This window comes from Megalopta genalis, chromosome 5 (genome assembly GCF_051020955.1).
Source record: "Megalopta genalis isolate 19385.01 chromosome 5, iyMegGena1_principal, whole genome shotgun sequence".
Classification (NCBI taxonomy): Eukaryota; Metazoa; Arthropoda; class Insecta; order Hymenoptera; family Halictidae; genus Megalopta; species Megalopta genalis.
In genome coordinates, this window is record NC_135017.1 from 6575104 (window position 1) to 6600181 (window position 25078).

At 37.4% G+C, this 25078-nt stretch overlaps 1 protein-coding gene across 1 annotated transcript in view; it reads left to right on the forward strand.

Annotated features, from left to right (window-relative positions):
* Positions 1–25078, forward strand: part of LOC117226423 (uncharacterized) — a 36824-nt gene that overhangs the window by 5686 nt on the left and 6060 nt on the right. Inside the window, exon 2 of the mRNA XM_033480719.2 lies at positions 4361–4554. Coding sequence (XP_033336610.1) covers positions 4361–4554 — 194 coding nt within the window. The remainder of the gene's footprint in view (positions 1–4360; positions 4555–25078) is intronic.

The window sequence follows — 25078 nt, forward strand, 5'->3', positions numbered from 1 at the left end:
TTAATTATATATTGTATCATCAATTATGCATTATTTTGTTCAGTTACATATTCTTCGTTAATTATGCATTATTTTGTTCAATTATATATTGTTTCGTCAATTATGCATTATTTTGTTCAATTATGTATCATTTTTGTATTATTTTGTTTAATTATATATTGTCTCGTTAAACATCATGCTTTGGTATCGATTTCAAAGCGCTATAACAGATCACAAATAATCGTCGGAAATCGATAAAACAGCTTACTATTATTTCGTGAAAAATACGAAAATCGTCACGTGATATTATTATTAACCGGCAGCTGACATAAGTTCGCAATGCTAATCTCATCTCGTACGACAAAAATCCAACGGAGAACAATTGGAAAGTTTGGCGATTCGCCAGAAAAGAAAAGAACGCCGAAAAAAGTTTCTCCAGCAACGAAATTTCTTAACGTGTTGGAAAATCGTGCGGAACGTTTCGGTTCCGCGCGCTCTAGGATCGCACGTTGACTGCGGCTTTCAATGGCTTATTAAATAATTCGTTCACGTTCAAAAATTCATTTTTCTGCTGACATATTGAGCGCTCCGAATTTGGTTGGAGCCCGCGAAGTGCGCAGGGGTTGAAATAGCAATTACCGTCATAAATCTTCGCTTTTCTATTCTTATTTCATCGATACCGCAAAACGGACGTATCAAAATCTCATGTTCTCTATATCGTACATTATCGGCACCGGAAACGGTTGTCTTTTTTCGTCAGCTTCGATTACATTTAACAGGTGTCCCCGTTGATTTGTTCTAACGACGGACGTTCCTCTCATCGAATTATGGTATTTCGAACAGCGCGACGGTGTACTGAGTGCATATTAATCACCATCATATAGCTGATTGCAATTGAGAAAAGTATTCTCTGAAGAATTTCAACGCAGGACGCACATTCCTTCTTTCTACAATTCTGATTAATGAACTCGGGATTTTATGCGTTCACGCCAAAAATGGGTAAAAGAAATACAGAAGAACAGAAAAGAATATTGAAATTCTTTAAAAAAATATTGAAAGAATATTGTTATAGTATTTTCAATTTATTGAAATTCTTAAAAGAAAGAAACATTTTTATTACACTTCTGTTTTGTACAATTCGTGTAAATAATTTTTATTTCGATCTTATTTTGATTTCCGCTATATCATGTTGCATAAAACGCTATAATTTTGTTTAATTGTCGTGATTGGCAACTGTACGCCGAATGTATACAATTCTGCCGATTTCAATTCGGACCTCCGAACATTTCCGGGAGAAATTACTGTACTCCAGAATTACTGTGTTCCACGTTATTATGCAATGGTCAATGATAATATAATCAAATATTATTATAAAACAATAAATTAATAAAACATTGTTATGAAAATAATAAAATAATAAAATATTATTACTTTATTAATATTATTTTATATATATATATATATATATATATAATAATAACTATCTCAAATAGTTTGCGTTTTATTTCAATTTAAAGATGCGACGCTCAATTTGGATAAACAAAACCCTATATAATACATTATATTTATTTTAGAGTAGCCTTCTGATCGGCAGATATATGCCAAACTTGTCAACTGCCACGAATACTGAGAAAATCGCTCGTAAACACTCTAATTCGAAAATATCCACGAAAAACCACCCCTATTCGACAAACTTCGTCGAGCACCGGCCGATCTAAACTGCTGCCGCCATATTACTCGATAACCTCTGCTCTCGCCGAATTCAGCAGACTGTTGCCTTGACATTGAACCATCCTGGCCGCCGTAATCGGCCGAAGGAACCAACCCTTAATCGCACGAGCTCGAAACAGTCCGAAACTAACCGGCCCCGACAGAGACAGCCGCGCTCGCTGGAAAGTCGAATTTATGAACGCAGAATCGATTGTTAGCCTCGGAAAAAGGAGACGTAGGGGTGTCGGCGAGTCGTGGGCGGGCGGAGCGAAGTGGATCGTCTTCTCCTGGCGAAAAGGGAGGGTGGTCCTTCTTTTTTCCCAGGGGAAAGTTGCCGGGGCCCGGAGTCGTCTCCTTGCTGGATCGCCTGGCCGCCGCTGTTTCCTCGAGAAACGACGACAAGATGGCACTGAAAATCAATGGATGTGTCTCGTCCTCCCTCTGCCGGCCTCCCGCCGCGCTGCCCACCCCGCCGGTCGCTCTCTTTGTCACTCTTTCGGCCGCTCATTTGCCCGTTCGTTTCCCTCCCCGACCCTCTTCAACGATCGTTTCTATTCTCTTTATCCGTTCTAAACCGTGCGCCGGCACTCTTTCGCTCCTGCAACCCCCCCGTAAACCGCCCCTCGGCAACCCTCTCTCAGTCACTCATTGCTATGGTTACGTTCCTCGGTGCACACCCGACCGTCCTCACCTAGATTCTATAATCTATAAGTCCGCCAGGTACGCGGCCGGTGCAACGGTGCAGTCCGACAGAGATTTTCGGCTCCCTGGAACACACCCCCGAACCGTTGGAATTGCCGCGGTGCTCGAGGTCCGGTCTTTTTCGCTCGGGTCAGCCTGTGCGTAGATCGTTGCTGGCCCATCGGCCGGTATGCTCTTCCGCCATATTGGAATCGCGGACGGAAAATCGGCGGAGATCGTCGGGAATCTTGCGCGGGAAGGGTTGACAGTTTAGCTTCGATTCACGGTGCGAGGCTTTCTGGGTGATCATGGATGTTTCCAGATGGCACTATAGTTTACCGGATGTTACTAGATCCTGGATTTTTATAACGTGCACGAGATAGAAGACTTTTTGGCACGAAGGAATTCGATTTGATGGCGGTTAGGATAGTGGAGTCGATTACTGAGGGGTTCTTATTGAAGAATAAACAAAATAAAGTGCTTCGTCATTGAAGATAATGTTAAGTTAAATTAGTCAATAGATAAGTTTATGATTTGATAAGTTAGGTGAGCTGTTAAGTTTAGGTTAAGATGGAATAATAATTTGAATAATGCGAATGAAGATATTTATAAAAAAAAAAGAAAAAAAGAATAGAAAAATTTAATATAGTTTATTCCATAAAGATAAAGTTTATTATGCTGAAAACAAACCAAAGACACAGTAATTGGTCAGCCTACAGTAAGCGGATTCACTACTCTGAGGAAAATATTGGTTTATATGTTTCCGTGGGAATTTTGCAATTTTATTAGGCTCAGATTGGAGGTGAAAGAGTCAATTTCCAGGTGAAATTATTTTAATTTCAGTGAAAATTCGAGACATGCCGGAGAATCGACTGTTTCCATTCCCAAGATCGCAAACAATATTTAAATTGATAACTTCTAAAATCTTGATAGGTATTTTCGTACCGACCTTAAAATGTCTTTCAAATGACATTTTTTCATTTTATTCAGCTTTAATTGAAGCTAGAACAGTCAGTTTTAAGATAAGATCATTTAGGTTTCAATAAAAATTTGATGTAATGTCATAAAATCGACTTTTTCCATTCCCTGGCACGGAAAAATTATCTATGGACGTTACGTCTGAAATCTTAAGGGGTAACAAAAGATCGATGAACGACTGTTTTCCCGTGGAAAATTTTTATGTTTGTGGAGTTCAAATTAAAATTCGAAGAGTCTATTTTGAGATAGGGTGATTTTTGTTTCGAGAAAACTGTAGTATCACGTCAAAAGATTGCAAAAGTCTGAATCTAGAACTCGGAAAAGGATGATTTGAAAGATATCTTCGGAACAATTTTAACATGTCTTCACGTAGAAATTTGTGAACTTTGTTCATCTCAAATTAGAGCTTGAAAAATTCGCTTTAAGTTAAGGTAATTTTGATTCGAATAAAAATTTGAAATCATTTGGGAAAATCGAATTTTCCGATCTTCCAACGCGAGAAAGGTACCCAGAGAGGTCGCTTGCAAAATCTCGAACGGTAACTTCAGATCGATTTTAAAATGCCATCCCGTGGAAATGTTTTAACTTTATTCAGCCCAAATTTAAGCTTAAAGAATCCACTTTAAGACAAGGTAATTTTGACTTCGATGAAAATTTGAGATCATTCGAGAAAATTGAATTTTCCCCGCTCCCAAAATCGGAAAATTGTTTAGACAAGTAACTTATACAATTTATAGAGGTGACTTTAAATCGATTATTAAAATATCATGCCGCCTAAATTTTTTTAACTTTATTAGCCTCAAATTGAAGCCACAAGAGACCTCTTCGAGATAGAGTAATTTTGATTTCCTACAAGATTCTAAATCTGGCAAAAAAATTGCTTTATTTCGTTAATCGGGGCGCAGACAGAAACTCTGTTCCCATTTTTGGTACTTGTAATTATAAATTATATTTCCAGAACTTGTGGCAGTGTCCTTAAAATTGGTACTGATATTTTCGCATGAATTTGCAGGTGGGTTAGGGTACAAAGCGTATTCCGGGCACGACGGTTTAGCGGAGAAGAGGAAACAGCGTCGAATACGGACAACGTTCACCTCGGCCCAGCTGAAAGAACTAGAGCGTGCCTTCCAGGAGACTCATTATCCAGACATTTACACCAGGGAAGAAATCGCTATGAAGATCGACTTAACGGAAGCCAGGGTCCAAGTGAGTACAAACATTATACATACACTTCCATCAATCACGCTGGCTCCAAAAATCACTCGAACGCACAAACCCTCATAATTCCATAAAAAGGAAATAATACGACAATGGAATTAGGCTCGTTTTGATACTTGAAGTCTCCACTTTCCATAGATTATTCTATATTCCAGTTTTCTGTACGATATAGCGGGTGGGAAACTGAAAATAGGTCTAGGAAATTGTACGAATTTTTCAATTTTCCTAAAACAGACTAGATTATCTTTATTGTTACTGAATTTATTACAGAATTGAAGATCGAGATTTTGCATTTAAGTGGATTAATTTAGGATTGATCTAGGGTTTAACTAGGATTTATTTAGTATTTAATTGGCATTTATCTGGCGATTACCTAGGATTTATCCAAGATCTTTTTTGGTCGTTTTATTTATCACTTTCGAACGAGGGTGCTCCAAAACAAATCTAACGATATTGAAGAAGGAAAAATAAAGGTCTTATATTTGCCTATTACCTATCTGACAGTCTTCTTAATTGTTTGCAAACCGCCGGCTAGCTCAAGAATCTTGAATTAATCATGGATCTGCATTATATTATTGCCATTGTGTATTAAAATTTGAAGTTGATTTTTGAAGTAGTGTAATAGATTCCACAATTAAGATCTAGAATCCCCTAGTATTCTTTTTTAGAGGTTATGCCAAGATTATTTTATAAAGTTATATGGCTACAAAGTTACAGAGAGTTACATGGTAAACGTCACAGTTGGTGCATCAAAATTGTGTAATGGCGGGAAAATATCTCCATATAGTAATTGAAAAAGAAAATAATTCCTAAATTGTGTTACTGTTTTTTTTTTATTATTAGAAAGTAATATAGTGTTTTGTGAACATTATAATTAGTACTGCAAACTTATGAAATAGCGAGAAAATTTCTTGCTTTACAATGATTTAGTCATTCAAAATGTACTACCATAGATTCGACAATTAATTCCTAAATAGTGATACTGTTTTTTAATGATCATGTTATCCATTTTATGAAGTAACACAATGTTTTGTAAACATTATAGTTAGTACATCAAACTCATGAAATATAGCAAGAAAATTTCCTAGTTCACGGTGATTTAGTATTTGCAAAAGTACTGCAACGGATTCAACAATCAATTCTTATTTCGTGCAACTGTGTCTGTTAGAGGTTATGTTATCTATTTTATAAAATTATCACAGTGTTTTATAAACATTACAGCTGGTACTCGAAAGTCATACAATGGCGGGAAAATTTGCCAGTTCAAAAATGTAAATATTTATTCTAATTCTGAACGCATAACATTTGTCTCGAGTAACAAATTTATCGGCGACAATCTCGGCAATCTCGCGAATCAAATAATTCGTTAACGCCGCCATTCTGACGGATCTCCGGTGAAGCTGGCGCTAAGGATCGTTCAACGAAGAGATCCGTGGGATAAGTTCGGTGTGTTCGGACACGGGGCTGGTTTCTTCCTTTCGGTTTTAACCTCGCGGAGGTCCTCCCTCCGGCGTCGGACAAAATGGAGGCTCGGGAACGGAGAGGGACAGAGGCAATGGCGGATCAGGGCCGCCTCGCCGGCACTGTAATCGCATTACCGGGCACCCATTTTCGTTTTCACGGTTACCTGGAAGTCGCTGCTTGATGGATTACGCCGTCCAACGTCCCTGACGGATTAACTTGAACTTCTTGCGCGTTCCCGCGCAAGAGATTCACGCCGGATGATCTTGGCCGCGGAAACGATCGAACATGGGGAAACTTATGATCGAATCAGTGCATTATCTTGGCACGTATTCGACGAGGCCCGACTCTCTATCGATTCCGCGTCGAAAACTTCAGTTCGTTCTCTTGGCTGATCGGAAACATTTGTTTCCATCGTTTCTGTGTTATACTTTCATTATCCAATAATTAGATCATTCCAATAATCAGGAATACTTCGTACCTGCTTCGTTTTATGCTATTTTTGTAACAAAAGATTGTTAGAATCGTTTGTCTTCTTCGTTTTGCAATTCAGGATGATTAGAATTCTTAATTTCCATCGTTCTGCGTTCGTTTCGAATTCAGGACGATAACAATTTTTCATCTCCATGGTTTTGTATATAAATTTTCATATCTTGTAATGATTAGAATCATTTATCTTTATCTCTCTGTCTTGTAAGTTTTATTGTTCGAGGTGATCAAGGAGATTTATAACTCAGCATGATTAGAATTGTTTATATTCATTCATCGCTCTGTGTTCATTTATTCTAATTTAGGAGGATTACATTGGTTTCTCTTCATTGTTCTGTTTTGATTTTATTTACACACATGTGTTAACATATTATTTTATTTTATAGTCGGGACGATAACAAAAATTATCTGCATCGCCTTTATGCTTTCATTATCCAATAATTAGTTAATTCTAATAATCACACACAGAAATATTTATCTGCTTCATCTTTTGCCATTTTTATAACTCTGGATGCTAAGTATTGTTCCTCTTGATAGTTCGAAGGTAATTTTACAATTCTGAATGATTCAAATTGTTTATTTTCATCGTTCTGTGTTAATTTTATAATTCAAGACGATTAGAATTGTTTATTTCCACCGTTTAGAGTTAATTGGATCAATTGAGATATAATTTCTTGCCTTTTTTTCTCAATATCACAGTCAGTAAGCGACCGATGACGACGATTCACTGGTCCTATCATTTATTAGAATGATTTTGGATCTTTTCATTTGACTGTTCACACGAGAATGTTCGGAAAATGTTGTTAACGATATAGCGGACCTCGTTGCTTCCACGTTTAAAATTGTAACGAGCAAGTAGATAACAATGAATTCTCGCTAGATTCGCCATTAACGAGCATGAACAGCTTCCAATTCGCTTATTTTATTACCAGTGCGAAGAAATTTCAAGGAGAAGTGATTAACAATATCCAAAACCTTGCTGCGAATTTTTTAAGAGCTTGAAGAAAAGAACAACAACGAATTGTCACTACAATAAATTCTCCTTAATTGACGCTCAGCTTGTACACAAAAATGGACAGAAGCGTCTTTTAGTAGTTAGGTCACCTATTTTATAAAGTTACATAGCGTTTCATAAGCGTTACAGTTGGAATTTCAAACTAATATAATGGAGGGAAAATTTATCAGATTAAAATAATTTGGTAATTGAAAAAGTACTGCCATGCGTTTCACAATTAATTCCTAGATTCTATTTTCGTTTTTTTAGAGGTTATGCTGTCTATTTTATAAAGTTATATAGCGTTTTAAAAACATTACAGTTGAAATTTCAGACTCACACAATGGCGGGAAAGTTTCCTAGTTTAAAATGATATAGTAATTGAAAACATACTGCCATGCATTTCACAATTAAATCCTAGATTCGCTTACTGTATTTTGGAGGTTATGTTATCTATTTTATAAAGTTATGTAGTGTTCTAAAAACATTATAGATGGCATTTAAAACTCATAAAATAGAGGGAGAATTTCCCAATTTAAAGTGATTTAGTAATTGAAAATGTACTGCCATGCAGACTTTGCTACTGTTTTTGGAGGTTATGTTATCCATTTTATAAAGTTTTATAGTATTCTAGAAATATTACAGTTGGAACTTCAAACTTACACAAAGGCGGGAAAATTTCCCAGTTTAACAACAATTTCGCAACCGTTTGTCAGCGACTATAAAAACAAGCCGCAAGGCTCAAATAATCTCATCTCCTCTTCCCAAATTCTCCATTATTGTTTCCAATCTGAGCGTCAATTAGGGAGACTTTACTATACATACATCGACCACTAAACGATGCATCCAGCATAACCGCAACAAAAAACGGGAAAACTGAAATAACGATAACAATTCAACACTCCCCTGAAAATGACAAAATCCAGCAGTGGACATGTAAACGAAGCTGTACCGGCGAGACTTAAATCTTCCGCGCCGCCATTTTGTCTGGCCGTCGGAGCGTCCGAAGCGGATATCAATGAAATAATTAATCGTCCGATGAATGGATCGAAAAATCCTCGGCACTTGAGACAAATGGATTCAAGGTGAATGACTCTCCTCTCCTCTCTCCCCCCGCCTTTCCTCTCCCTTATCGGCTCATGTTCCTCAGACTCCCTGTAAACTTCATGCATGGATCATGACACCGGGTGGCTTCCGGCGACGAAGCCGTTAGTGTCTAACGGATCCAAAAATAGTCGAGATCTCGATGGGCGAGCAACGCGAGCAACCTTCCCGATCCCCGGGAAGTCTCGTGTAATAATAATCGTAATTGCCAATCAGGACCCGGTTATAATTAATCTGGACTATAACGTCGCGCGGTGTAGTAGACCCGTCGAGATTAAATATATTGCGTCTTCCATGGTCGCCGGACCGACTGCACACGCCGATTACTTGAATGAACGTCGGCGAGCAGATTCATCAGGTAATTTCGGAAGTATGTATTCTTCATTACTGGAACGCTGTTTTATTAATGCCGCCTTAATCGCTTGAATCGATCGAACGGAAGAATCGTTGATCGCGTTCGTTCGGAATTATGGACGTTTTCATTGTTCTCGGTTGGATTTGTTGTTACGCCATTTTTAATTTTAACGCTTTCCGCGCATTTTCTCGGTTTGTAAAATAGGTGACATAATTTCTAATTGGCACTACCAGTGTACAAAATTCAATCATCGAAGCTATTAGACACTTTTTTTAATATTTACATCATTTTAATCACCTTCTCGATGTTTGGAAAATTTCCTAAATCATTTTAAATTTAAATATGTGTATAATTAGTAATAAATATATATTAAATAGAATATAATAGTAAATATAATAAATATATATTAAATATTATATAATAATAAATGTAATAAATATATATTAAATATAATATAATAATAAATATAATAAATACTTATTAAATGTAATATAATAATAAATATAATAAATATATATTGAATATAATATAATAATAAATATATAATAAATATATATTAAATATAATTTCAAGTACCAAATGGAGTCTTGGAACTTCGAGAACAATTATCAAATGAAATAATGGCAATTGGTGGAATTAAAATGTGCTGGCCTTGGTGAATGATTGATCCCGTCTAAGTATGATTTTTTAATGAGGGTACTATGCTCCGATAACGTAATGCGAGCATGTTCCAAGACATTTTGGTAGTGGACCTCGGAACACGAGTTGGGGAAGATTCGATCCGACAAAGGACTACCCTCCTTCGTCAAGGTGAACCTCCTTGGAAATGGCGGTCGTCCCATGACGCCGCAAACTACTAGAAAATTGATAGAAACTTCGTGCTTAATTATCACGCGCACGTTTCGGAATTTACATTTATGGCTACGGGATAATCCGAGACATGTAATGCTCGTTGAAACTTGACTGTCCTTTTCGATTCACTACATCGAGATCGTTATCATCATTGCAAGTGTCTTTAGTCTAACGGAATGTTTTTTAGGTTATGTTATTTATGTTACCTCGTAAGTCTTGGAAACTCACGAATTAGCGGTCGGAACATTCGGATTTGAAATTCTTTAACTTGAACGAACTTCTGCCCTAGACGAAACCGTGAAAATAACAGATATTGAAGGTTATGTTTAAGGTGATTTGTTAAACTGTACAGTGCTTATTTATCATTAACTAGAATTTGGTATAAAATTTAGCATTAATGAGCATTGCAACTGATCCGATATTCTTACAGAATTCCAGAGACTAGTCTCATAGTGACAAAAAGCACATGTTTGAACGTGTCAGCAATTATTTGTTTCGTGCAGCACCGAAATGGCGGGAAACCAATAACATTTAAAATAATTTAGTAACCGGATAACAAATATTCTTAATGAAACAATCAAAATCATTTGTAGCGTCATTATTCGAGCCACCCAACCAGTCTCAACCCCCTCCGACTCGTCAACCCCTGTTGACGAGACCCTACTACTGTTTTTTGATTCGATGATTGAATTTTACACACTGATAGAGGCTATTAGAAGTTAGGTCACCTATTTTATAAAGTTACATAGCGTTTTGTAAGCGTTACAGTTGGTATTTCAAACTCATAAAATGGAGGGAAAGTTTCCCAAATTAAAATAATTTAGTAATTGAAAAAGTACTGCCATGTGTTTCACAATTAATTCCCAGATTTTATTACTGTTTCTTGGAGGTTATGTTATCTATTTTATAGAGTTATATAATGTTTTAGAAACATTACAGTTTATACATCAAACTCACACATTGGCGGGAAAATTTCCCAGTTTAGAATTATTTAGTAATTGAAAATATACTGCCATGCATTTCACAATTAAATCCTGGATTCGGTTACTGTATTTTGGCGGTTATGTTACCTATTCTATAAAGTTACATAGTGTCCTAGAAACATTACAGTTGGTACTTCAAACTCACACAAAGACGGGAAAATTTGCCAGTTTAAAATGATGTAGTAAATGAAAAAGTACGGCCATGCATTTGACAATTAATTCCTAGATTTTACTACTGTTCTTTGGAGGTTATGTTATCTATTTTATAAAGTTATATAGTGTTCCAGAAACATTATAGATGGCATTTCAAACTCATAAAATAGTGGGAGAATTTCCCAATTTAAAATGATTTAGTAATTGAAAATGTACTGCCATGCAGACTTTGCTACTATTTTTTCGAGGTTGTGTTATCCATTCTACAAAGTTTTACAGTGTCCTAGAAACATTATAGTTGGTACTTCAAACTCACACAATGGCGGGAAAATTTCCCAGTTTAACAACGATTTAGCAACCGATTGTCAACGACTATCGAGCTGCAAAACTGGAATAGTCGTACGTCCTCTTCCCGAATTGTCCATTTTTGTGCACAATCTATGCGTCAATTGAGAAGAATTTACTGTAAATTATGACACAGGCCGATGAGATCAACCGGAGATGAAAAGGAGGACACAGAATAGCCGCTCTCGTGGTTCGCGGAGCAGGAAAAACTTAATCAATTTGGCTCGGTGCTTCCCCCCGACGAAAGATGCTGCTCTCCCCCCATAAATCAACATCTTGGCCACCGTTGCTGGCATTATGCATGCTCGCAGGTTGCCCGGACTGTTAATGGAGTTGTAATTCATACGGAATGACATGTGACTCAGTACAGCGAAACGTGTCGCCACGCGACAGACTGCGCCCCGGGTGTCATCGACGAGATCCACCGTCAGGAATAAAAGCGCGCCGTCCTATGGGTGGCATATGGGAGGAGGGGGGATGTAGGGGGTCGGACCGAGTGGTGGCTGCTCAGCCACCGTGGTGGATCAACACTTTGGGTCGCTGGGGCGTCTCTGATCAATTTGAAAGAAGTGGTACGATCCCGATTAATTGGACATCGGGGTAATCAGCTACTTCAGAGGCTAAGGATCACCTTGGAATATTCGGATGAATTCCAGGGCGAGGGTCCCAATTATCGCGGTTGGCCAGAATAGCGTCATTCTCGTTTATTTGAACAATAATCGCAATAATATGGCAAAGGATTTGAAACAACAAAATTTTCATAGAACATTTGATATTGTATTAATAGAATAAAGTCGTTGACGTACTCCATAAGTTGATTATAAATTCTGAATAACTTGTCGTTATTTTTATTGATGTAACAAAATGTGACAATACAACTTCGATTAGTTTCGTGTTCAGATTATTTTGATTCGTGTTCTTTTTTTCGCACAAGGTCTTCTTTTTCAGTATTCAAGCTCTTCGCTATTTTTTGCACATTAAACTCTATTTTTTAAAGGCCATTCAAAGGTCATAATATCAGTGAAATATATATTAAATATAATATTATAATATAATATTATATTATATCATATTATATATCATATTATATTATATCTTATTATATTATATCATATTATGTTATATCTTATTATATTATGTCATATTATATTACACCATACCATATTATATTATATTATGTTACAATGTTGGATTATTTATAATTATATTATTCCACCGCAATGTTTATTTTGCACAAAGATGTGCTGTCCAACCGTCGCTCTAGTTACAAGAACAATGATCCCCCGTAGCTGGAAGAAGGCGATAAATATTAAAAGCAGCCCTGCTCGAAGGAGCCGAAAAGAAGGCGCGGGTGCGGCGGGGTTTGGGGAGAGGTTTCCGACGCTTAAAGATAAATGATAAATAAAGAAGAGTTCGGAAAGAGGGGTGGCAGAATGGGCAATAACACTTCCCTGGCAAGTTGAAGAGAGACGAGAGAAGGGGCTGCCGCCGCCGCCGCCGCCGCCGCCGTCGTCGTCGTCGGAAGCTCGCACGAAGGGTAGAAATGGGGAAAACATTCGTGCCGTCGGTGTTCGGGCCGAGGGTGGGCTGATACACAAGGGGCCCATGCCCGGAGTGTGCCCTGGTAATTGCGAACTCTATGTAGATCCACTTACGGTGATTAAAAACTGTCCTGCTGGGTATCATCCGCCGTGAACGTGAACGACGCCAAGCGCCGCCTCGGGCTGCGAACATCCAGAAGCGGGGCAACCAGAAGCAATTGCTGGCGTTCACGCCCGGGAAACTTTCTTTAACTTCCCGCTGGCCTTTCCTGCCCCCCACTCCTCCACGCGCGATACTGCGACCCCTTTTCTTCGGATTATGCTGAAAACATTCTGCTCCGTGACGACTTTTACAGTAATTTCACCCTAATTCGCGCACGGATTGCGCGCGAAAGTGAACAATTTGGAAAGTGGAGATACGATTATTCGAGCCTTGCGTCTCGTTTTTATAGCTATTGACAATCGGTGACTACGAAAACGAGCCGCAAGGATCGAATAATCGTATGTCCTCTTCCCAAATTGTTCATTTCTGTGTACGAGCTGAGCATCAATTAGGGAGAAATTATTATAAAGTAAATACTTCTCCAACTCTTTAAACTGGGGAATTTTCCCAGCACTGTGTGAGTTTGAAATAACAACTGTAATGTTTCTAGAACACTATATAACTTTATAAAATAGATAACATAACCTCCAAAGAACAGAAGGAAAATCTAGGAATTAACTGTCAAATGCATGGCCGTACTTTTCCATTTACTACATCATTTTAAACTGGGAAATTTTCGTGGCTTTGTGTGAGTTTGAAGTACCAGCTGTAATGTTTCTAGGACACTATATAACTTTATAAAATAGATAACATAACCTCCAAAGAATAGAAGGAAAATCTAGGAATTAATTGTTAAATGCATGGCCGTACTTTTACATCATTTTAAACTGGGAAATTTTCCTGGCTTTGTGTGAATTTGAAGTACCAGCTGTAATGTTTCTAGGACACTATGTAACTTTATAGAATAGGTAACATAACCTCTAAAATACAGTAACCGAATCTAGAATTTAATTGTGAAATGCATGGCAGTATGTTTTCAATTACAATATCATTTTAAACTAGGAAATTTTCCCGCCATTGTGTGAGTTTGATGTATCAACTGTAATGTTTCTAAAACATTATGTAACTCTATAAAATAGATAACATAACCTCCAAGAAACAGTAATAAAATCTAGGAATTAATTGTGAAATACATGGCAGTACTTTTTCAATTACTAAATTATTTTAATTTGGGAAACTTTCCCTCCATTTTATGAGTTTGAAGTTTCAACTGTAATGTTTTTAAAACAGTATATAACTTTACAAAATAGATAGCATAACCTCCAAAAGATAGTAATAAAATCAAGAAATTAAATGTGGAATGCATGGCAGTACTTTCTTGATTACTAAATTATTTTAATCTGGGAAACTTTCCCTCCATTTAATGAGTTTGAAATACCAACTGTAACGCCTACGAAACGCTATGTAACTTTACAAAATAAGTAACCTAACTTCTAAAAAACTCTCGGTGTGTAAAATTCAATCATCGAATCAAAATATAGTAGTAAAATCTAGGAATTAATTATTAGATGCATGACAGTACTTTTGCAATTACTAAATCGTTCTAAATTGTGATATTTTCCCGCCATTATACAAATGTTATGTACCAACTGTGACGCTTACAATATACAGTAAAGTCTCCCTAATTGACGCTCAGATTGTGCACAAAAGTGGACAATTTGGAAAGAGAAGAGATACGATTTTATTCCAGTCTTGCGATTCGTTTTTATAACTGTTGACAATCGGTAACTATAAAAGCGAGCCGCAAGGATCGAATAATCGTATCTCTTCTTCCAAAATTGTCCATTTTTGTGTACGATCTGACCGCAAATTAGGAAGAATTTACTGTATTTGTCAAAACGTCAATAATCCAAGTGCTAAACGGCGATGAGGGTGCAGCTCCTTTTCTATTTCTTAAAGGACAATTGGATCAGGTATCTAGTTGCGATCTTAGTTAATGTCCCATCATTTCTGGCGACACTGATAACAATGTGCGAAGGACTCCTCAAAGTAGGGTCATCTTTTAGATGGACGAAGCCAGGTTTGCCTTTTATCCATTAGGTTATGCACAAACGAGATTTGGCTTGATAAGGGCTCGAAATAATTAAAATAGAAAAAAAGGAAGAAGACAAATAAATAAGAATAAAGATACAAAATAAATGTTCGATAAATGTCCAAATGCGGAAGTTATTGATGACTTCACCTAATAATAAACCCAGTCCTTCAGATATGGAGGCATTATAAGCAGGGTTATGTGATGGAAGGTGTTAAATTTCTCTAAAAGTGGGGAACTACTTACTTTCTATACGATGCAGGCTCGGCACCATCCAAATAAATGACCGATCTAGCACTTGCGAGAAAGGTGTTACGCGATCATCCACCTGGTGGCAAACTTGAGAACCACAGATCCAGTTACGTACATCCGAACAGTTCTAAAAGCTGTCTCATTTTTCCAGGTTTTCTATTGACAGATTCCGGCAGCTTCAAAGATCCAACAGCGGAAGAGAAGAGAATAAATGTTCCCGACGTTTTCCCGCCACTTGGGAAAGTCTTGACAAATTCTCCTAAAAACACTTTCTTCTCTCTCTCTCTCTTTCTTTCTCCCTCTTTCTCCGGCTCGTTCGAATGGCTTATTTTCACCTTCAATTCCCGGATTCTTTCTGCCTCGCCTCGCTTCTGTTTTTCTTCTTTGTCGAGCGAACCCCCTCGAGGACGACCATCTCGACGCCGGGGACCCTTCATCAGGCGAGGTCTCCGTCCCCCACTTCCGAGTTGACCTCTCGTTTCTCATGACGGTTCAGCGCAACCGTATTCCATCGGGAGAAAGAAGCTCCCGTGTTGATTTTCCGGGACTCCGGCAAGCTTGTCTGTTTCTAAATTGCTCGATCCCGGCCGGAACCCTCCGAGCCCCGCCGCCACCGTCGCCGCCGCCGCCGTTCGCCACTTTGTTACAACTCCGCCGCGCGATCGAGAATTTTGTTGTTGGCGGTATTGCCCGGCGTAGACAAGAACGGAACTGTCTTTGTTTCCCGGAACAATTTTCTGGCCGACTTCGTTCGACGGATCATTCAGCGTTGGTTACATTCTAGGTTTGTCAGGGTGAAAACGATTCAAGCGGTCTCTTGAATTTTTATATCAACTTTATATTAACTTATTTATATTAACTTCATTTTTATATCAATTTTATATCTGCGAGCGATTTGGGATCGACGAGGTATAACCGATTTAACCCTCGTGGGACGGACCCCGAGGAGGCAGAAGCTGGGCCATTTCGGACCCACGTCGAAGTCGAACACAAAGAGACTCCAAAGTGTAAAGGGTCTAGCCGATTAAGATGGTGAAAATTGCCCTTAGAGGTTTTTTAACGTTGGATTTACGGAGCACAAAAAGACAGCTGTTTTATATCAGTTTATAAAAATAACAATAAGACGTTTTTTTCTGATTTTTAACAAGTGTTATTGTAACGTTTGCCGTAAGTAACATATAAATTGAATAAATAACTTAATTTTTGTGATATGAATAAATTAAAGCATATTGTATAAAATAAAGCAAATTAAAGAATTAGTGACCCGTCATTTTGACGGATTCCATAAATTTAGTGTTAATAATTATTATACCGTTCAATAACTGACCAAGAAAAACTCAACTGTAAAAAAGATCCTAGCCGATTAAAATGGTCAAAATTGCCCTTTGACCGATGTTCATCCTGCGAGGGTTAAACGATTTACTCGACAGTACTTTGTAAATATTATAATTGGTAATATTGGAACCTTAAAATGGCGGTAGTTGAATTAAAAACTGCTTATTATCGATATTTCATTCGAAATTACCGTAATAGATTCGATGATTAATTTCTGGAGCATTGGCACCGATATCTCGTTAAGATTGTGTCACGTTGTTTTTGTAAAATTACACAATGCTTCATAGATGTTATAGTTGGTACTTCAACCACAAAGTGACGGCAGAATATTTCGATTGAAAATTGCTTAAGAAGTAGTTTGTATTGTCTTCCGGGAATTCGACGAAGCAGTGAATAACATAGGCGTAGGACTAGTACAGGGAAATTCACAGCAACCCGAAATTTGGCATTTCCGGGAGAAATTATTGTGTTACGGTTGATACTCTCAAAATGACGAATATGTACACGAAGTTGAAACGTGTCAGCGATTATTACAAATCGTGTGAGAGAGAGAGGGAGAAACGGAATGATTTTCGGTATACCGAACTCACGACGATCCAGTTCGTAAGTCCACGAAAATCTCTGATCCGCGTGGTCGTCGCACAGTGTCGGTAATAAATAGCGCCGCTTCGCAACTACGTGGTCAGGGAAAAGTTTGACGAGAAGTTGGCCGGCTCGTTATTCGATGGTAACTTTTCTTCCCTAGACGGAGCTGCGGTTCAGATCTCTCAAGGTCGCGCTTAGTTTTATCATAGGGACTTTTTAAACTCGCTCCTCCATGATGGATTGCGTCGCGAGAGCCACCGTCGCGGCGGGAAACACGATTTTTGCGATGGAAATATTTCGATCTGATAAAACGATCGAGTGTACTTGAAGATACAGTAAATTCTCCCTAATTCTCCTACAGCTTGTAAACAAAACTGGACAATTTGGGAAGAGGAGATTCGATTGTTCAAGACCTGCGGCTCGTTTTTGTAATTACCGATTGTCAACAATTATAGAACGAGCTGCGAAGCTTGAATAGTCGTATCGTCTCTTCCCAAATTGTCCATTTTTGTGGACATAATCCATAATCGGAGCGTCAATTAGGGAGAATTTACTGTGTGCCGTTTCTAATTGTCTGATATACATTGTTACAACTACCCGCGTGCTGTGACTTCGAACAATTTTTTCGACGAAAATGGATTATACACGGAAAAAGTAGGGATTTCAGGCTTTAAAATGAGTTTCGTTTCGTTGTTCTACGATTTTTACTCACGAAGTTACAGTATTTTGAATATCGTCGATGTTTCGAAGGTTAGAAATTTCGTGTAATGTCTGGAACGAGGTTTCCCATCCACTGTATCACAAATAAATTTTGTTTATGAAATCGACGTACGGCTTTCGAAATCAGACACTTCGGGCTTAAAAATAAGCCAAGTTTCATCGTTGTATGATTTTTTTGCACAAAGTTACAGTTGTTTAAATATGAAGGCTCAAATAATCGTATCTCCTCTTCCCAAATTGTCCATTTTTGTGCACAATCTGAGCGTCAACTAGGGAAACTTTACTGTACATTTTTGTGCACAATCTGAGCCTCAATTAGAGAGACTTTACTGTATATCGCAAACGTCATAGGTGGTACATCAAATTTGTGAAATGGCGGGGAAAATGTCACAATTTAGAACGATTTAGTAACTGCAAAAGTACTGCCACGCATCTGACAATTAATTCCTAAATTTTACTATTGTTTTTTTGTTTCGATGATTGAATTTTACACACTGATAGCGACTTTTTAGAAGTTAGGTTACTTATTTTGTAAAGTTACATAGCGTTTTGTAAGCGTTACAGTTGGTATTTCAAACTCATTAAATGGAGGGAAAGTTTCCCAGATTAAAATAATTTAGTAATTGAGAAAGTATTAATTCCTACTATTATATTATATTATTATATATATTATACTATTATACTATTAATTCCTAGATTCTATTACTATTTTTTGGAGGTTATGTTATCTGTTTTATAAAGTATCATAGTGTTTTAAAAACATTACACTTGGTACTTCAAGCTGAAACAATAGCGTGAAAATTTCTTAGTTTAAAATGATTTAGTAATTGAAATTATACTACCATGCATTTCACAATAAAATCCTAGGTTCGATTACTGTATTTTCGAGGTTATGCTATCTATTCTATAAAATTATATAGTAGTCCAGAAACATTACAATTGGTACTACAAACTCACGCAAAGGCGGGAAAATTTCCCAGTTTAAAATGTTCTAGTAATTGAAAAAGTACGGTCATACATTTGACAATTAATTCCTAGATTTTACTACTGTTTTTTGGAGGTTATGTTATCTATTTTATAAATTTATGTAGTATTCTAGAAACATTATAGTTGGTATGTCAAACTCATAAAATGGAGGGAGAATTTCCCAATTTAAAATAATTTAGTAACTGAAAATGTACTGTCATGCAGGCTTTGCACTGTTTTTTGAAGGTTATGTTATTTAAATACAGCAAATTCTCCCTAATTTTCCTTCAGCTTGTAAACAAAACTGGTCAATTTGGGAAGAGGCGATACTATTACCCGAACTTCACGGCTCATTTATATAGTTGCCGATTGTCAACAATTACAAAAACGAGTCGCAAGTCTCGTAAAATCGTATCCCTGTTCCCAAAATGTACATTGTTATTTACAAGACGAAGGAAAATTCGGAAAAATTTGCTATAAATCGACCGAATTCGAGGGTGGCCAATCCGGGAAATAATTCTGCCCTTAACACGAGAAAATACCCGGGAAAAGTCCAAGATGTCCGTCCGGCGGACGCGGCGAAGGCAAAGCGTCCGTGCAATTTCAACGATTATCTGTTGGCTTCCGGTCGTTCGAGGCGAAAGAACGGACCGGATCGCGGCGATCAACGATTCGCCGAAGACAATCAAATCAGACGCGGTGTAATGGGATTACACGGGGACGGAGCAGGGGATGGCGATGGCAATGGGGATGCTGCGAGCCGTCACTGGCAAGATCGCCTTCTTCAATTAGCCAAATAAGTTCGGGGCCGGGCTCGTGCGTTGTGATGCAGCTCGAAATCTTGATTAAGAGACGCGGATCGGACGCGGCTGTCCGGTGCCGCGGCGAATAAATCGTTCGGACAGGATCTCATTAACTCTGTATCCACTCTCTCGCGCGTCTGACCACAACCGTGACGGTGACGCTGTCAATGAGTTACCACCGCTGGCAACCGCCGCGCCGGACGGCCTGTCCCGTTATCTTTTATGAACGACTCGTCGAAACGAGATCGACGAGTCGCTTCGCTTCGATGTCATCGGGACAAGTCGGTTATCCGGCGAGCATTTGCAGTGGACCCGCCAGGGGTGGGGGTGGGGGTAATTTTTGGACAAGAAAATTCTTCGGACGCCGGGTCTCGAGGACCGGTCGTAAAAGTGACGAAGTCCACAAATCCTGGGCCTTGTCGTTTGAAAGCACTCGTAGGCGACGATCTTTTCCGAAGTTGTTTTACAAGTGGCTAAGGAATTCCCTTCTTCTTGTTTTTAGCAATTCGGAAACTCGTCGACCGTACATCCCTTGCCAGTCGAGTCGAGTTCTGGCAGAAAGCGTTGAACAGTCGAATGACACACAGTGGCCCACAAAAGTGTTCGTATTAACCCTTTGGAGCCTGATTTGTTTTTTGTTCATTTGCGTTACATCTGAGTATCTATATCTTAGTCTCTATATCTTAGTTTTACGTACATGTAGCTGCTGATAGCAAGAAATGAGCCGTTTATTTTGAAAGTGGCATAAGTCACTTTACCGTAGTGAAAAGTGGTGATTTTTTAATATTTATACGAAATTATTTATATTGAGAAAAATATCAGTATCCTGAGATAACAAATACAAGTAAATCTTCTCGAAAGTTAGCATCCATATTTTTAAACGTGTTAAAACGCAAACCCTTAAATATATCGACTTAAAAACAAAGTGACTTATGCCACTTTCAAAATAAACGGCTCAAATGTTGATTTTATTAGTGTTGGCGCGACCTCACCATCAAACTGAGAGATTATGTGGTTACATGTGAACAAATGTGTGCGTGGTATGCATTCTAAGACTGGTGTATTCATGTATTGTGGAAAAGCGGGATTCATTTCTCGCAATAGGCGGGACACATATGTCCCGATAGACAAGAAAGGATTAAGACGCAATAACATTTTGGAAACTGAACTAAATGCCTTGAATTTTTTTTAGATGGCAGAGTGATTAGTCCACTAGACGACGGTTAAAAAGCTTTTCTTTCAATTCATCTGTTATTTGGAATGAAAAGAAAACATTAAAAATCCTTGTTTTCCCACTTTTTTAATCTGAGCCTGTAACGAAAATTTAGAAAATGTCTTTTGCAGATCTCGGTAACTTATGTGCTTAAATATACTTAAATTTTCGTTATGCGCTCAGATAAAACAGTCAAAAAGCGAGGGTTTTTAATTTTCTCTTTTCATTCCAAGAAGTAGATGAATTTAGAAAAATAACTTTTTAGCCATCGTCTAGTAGACTAATCCCCCTATCATCTAAAAAACAGTCATTTAGTTCAGTTTTAAAATAGGTATTGCGTTTTAAAAAGTGTACAAACACTTTTGTGGACCGCTGTAGATCATAGCAGACGTATCGCCACGATATTTTCTTTCGTTGAGAATCTTCATCGTTGTGGTTTCGTTATTGATATTTTTTTTTTATTACTGTTGTTATCATTTTTCCATTATTGTTATATCGTTGATTGGTTTATCGTTATTGTCGTTTTATAAATATATTTATTATTTCTTATACATTACACCACATTGTTAGAAACTATTATTATTATTATTGTTATTAGTATTATTATTACTATTATTGTTATTAGTATTATTATTACTATTATTGTTATTATTATTATTACTATTATTGTTATTATTATTATTATTACTATTATTGTTATTATTATTATTATTACTATTATTGTTATTATTATTATTACTATTATTACTAATATTACTATTATTATTATTATTATTATTATTATTATTCACGCACGCCTTTATCCTTCACATTGTTATTTTATTTTCTTTCTAAATATAAACCGGTATATAAATATTTCCGGTGGATTATTTTTGTTGCCGTGGCCATCGGATTTGTCAGATCGCGTATGCCCTAAGGGCGGGCCGACGACTGCGCGAAATCCTCGGTTAACCGGCCCAGAAGGAGGAAATCACGGCTAGTCAGAATCGCGGGGGTTAATCGAACGAGCAAACACGCCGTGAACCCAATGTTCCTACCGCACCAGAATTCCTAATGTTCCGTCCATAAGCTCACGGGCTCGCCTGACGAAATGTTTACACCGAACACCGAAAATGTTCAACCCCCCAAACCGGTCTCCGCAACCCCCTAAGACGTACGAACTGTAATTCATCCGCCTTCTGCTTTTTAATGTGTCCTCGGACACAAATAAATGATTTACGATGATATTTGTTGAAAGGAAATGTCCACTTCAACCCTTTAAGACAGACGAAGTAATTTTGTAACGGAGACGAATGAAGGATTTACGATGCGATTTGAAAGTTTGTAGGTTAAATTTGTGGGTTGGGTTATTTATTATGACGATATTGTTGCGATAATGTCCTCTCTCTTCAACCCCTTAAAACATGTGAAGCTTAATTCTGTTAAAGAGAAACAAGGATTTGCAATGCGATTTATCAAAAATTTCTAGGTTAGGTAACGTGTTAAGAAAATATCCACTCCCTAGTTGCCTCCCATAATCCCCTAAGATCCAAGACACACAAAAGGTACTTTTGCTCCTCAGCACTGTGTCTGAGGCTTAAAAACTAAAATTTATTAAAAATTTGTAATATTAGATATTTTCAGAGTTATATTCGAACAAAGAAGATATCGCATCGCTAATTTCATAATCGAACGAAACCGAATTCGAATAATCTCAAAAATTAGACAGCGAAAGAATACAAATTATAATTTTGTTATCTTTATAATTTTGTTAAGCTATTTGTTATGTAGTTTATGTATCCGTTTAATTTGGGATGCTCCCGCGAAAATTGTAACTCCCCGAAAAATTAAGCCGAGGAGCAATTTCCATCAGCGTTCAGCCTGAAGTTCTAATCATCACGGGGGAAAGTTGCTCGGATTGCTTCGGATTACTTTTGCTCTCATCTCCTCGGGTAACACTGATTTCGATGGTTTAGAGGCGATTATTTTCATGGTTCCTCCAACCCTTTCCATTAAATAATCGTCCGATCTTTGTACAGTCGATACCAAACAATACTTATAGAACAAGATTATTATAAAATAATTCATAAAAATGTCTCTGTAAAATGATTTTATGCGAACGTGTCTGACAAAAATAATTTCATACAAATGTGCCTGCAAAGTGAGATTTTATATAAATAAGCCCGTAAAACAATTTTACACAAACGTGTCTGCAAAATGATTTTATATAATTGAGCCTAGAAAATAAATTCCACAGATTTACCTACAAATTAATTTTATACACATTTGCCTACAAAATAATTTTGTACAAATGTGCCTGTAAAATGATTTTACGCAAATGTGTCTGCAAAATAATTTCATACAAATGTGTCCATAAATTAATTTTATGCAAATGTGTCCATAAAACAATCTTGCCCAAATATGCCTCCAAAGTGATTTTATATAAATGAGCCTAGAAATTAATTTCCACAGATCTGTCCACAAACTAATTTTATACATAACTGTCTTCAAAATACTTTTATACAAATATGCCTGTAAAATGATTTTACGCAAATGTGTCTGCAAAATAATTTCATACAAATGTGTCCATAAAACAATTTTGCCCAAATATGCCTCCAAAGTGATTTTATATAAATGAGCCTAGAAATTAATTTCCACAGATCTGCCCATAAACTAATTTCATACATATTTGTCTTCAAAATACTTTTATACAAATACGCTTGTAAAATGATTTTACGCAAATGTGTCTGTAAAATAATTTCATACAAATGTGTCCATAAAACAATTTTGCTCAAATGTGGCTGCAAAGTGATTTTATATAAATAAGCCTAAAAAATAATTTCTACAGATTTGCCTACAAATTAATTTCATACACATTTGTCTTCGAAATAATTTTATACAAAAGTGTCCATAAAACAATCTTGCCCAAATATTTTAGATAAATGATATAGATTTTATATAAATGAGCCTAGAAATTAATTTCCACGGATCTGCCCACAAACTAATTTTATACATATCTGTCTTCAAAATACTTTTATACAAATATGCCTGTAATTTTGCTCAAATGTGTCTGCAAAGTGATTTTATATAAATGAGCCTAGAAAATAATTTCCACAGATTTGTCTACAAATTAATTTCATACACATTTGTCTTCGAGATAATTTTATACAAAAGTGCCTATAAAATAATTTCACGCAAATGCGCCTATAAAATAATGATTTTATACAAATGTGCTTATAAAACAATTTTACACGAATACGAAGTGATTTTCTACATATAATAATGCCTATAAAATAATTTTACAGAAATATTCCTACGCGACAATTTTACAAAAATATATTACTTCAAATACAAAATTAAACGACACCTCGCCACATCGTGTCCAACATCGAAGATTTCCCGTCTCTCAAGCGAACACGGTGCTCGTGCCGGTGGTTCCTAAAAAAACGGTCTACGAGATAATTTTTAAAAAAGAATCTACAAAATCGTTGTGCAAACTGTGCGCACGAAACGTCCGCATAAGAATGAAGTTGTCAGAAGTGAAAACAGCGGGGGAATCCCGGCGCTTAGTATGGAAGGCGGCGCGGGCAACGGGGCGGATGAAGCGAGGCTTAAATATTTATCCAAAACGAGGTGGACATCTGTCGGCGCGGCTCGTTGCATTTTATTTAGGCGGGCCGTATTTATTTAACATTAACGCCGGCACGTAGTCTCCCTAATTCACGCCGCCGTCGCCGTCGTCGTCCGTTCGGCAAACAACGGCACACATGCTACGGTCTCTTCGGGGTTTGGTCCGTGGCCAAATACGAATTATTAGTGTTGTCACTGGCGCGCACACCCGCGCTCCCGGCGGCTCCTGCGTGTGTTAACGTAGTTTTTGGTCGGCGATCGCGTAATTTCGTTACGCGCCCGATGACCGGCCGAAACTTCCTTCGCAGATCCTTTGAATTTCCTCGCTTTTCGCTTAACTCTCGATTATCCGAACGCCGGTCGACGAGGCTTTCACGAAAAAATATGCGAAAAAATATAAAAAATATATAACTTAACCCGTTAAAATACCAGTTTCTCCGCAGTTACTGCGATCAGAAATTTTTCGACGGCAATAATTTCTTAGGAGGCAAAGAAAATCGATGCTTATCGTGTGCCTAGATTCACTGGAATGCTTAAATATCGATGACAAGAGATTAGAATTTTGTTGCAATTTTTTAAAGGACAGAATAACATTTAGACTCAATAAGTTATTACTA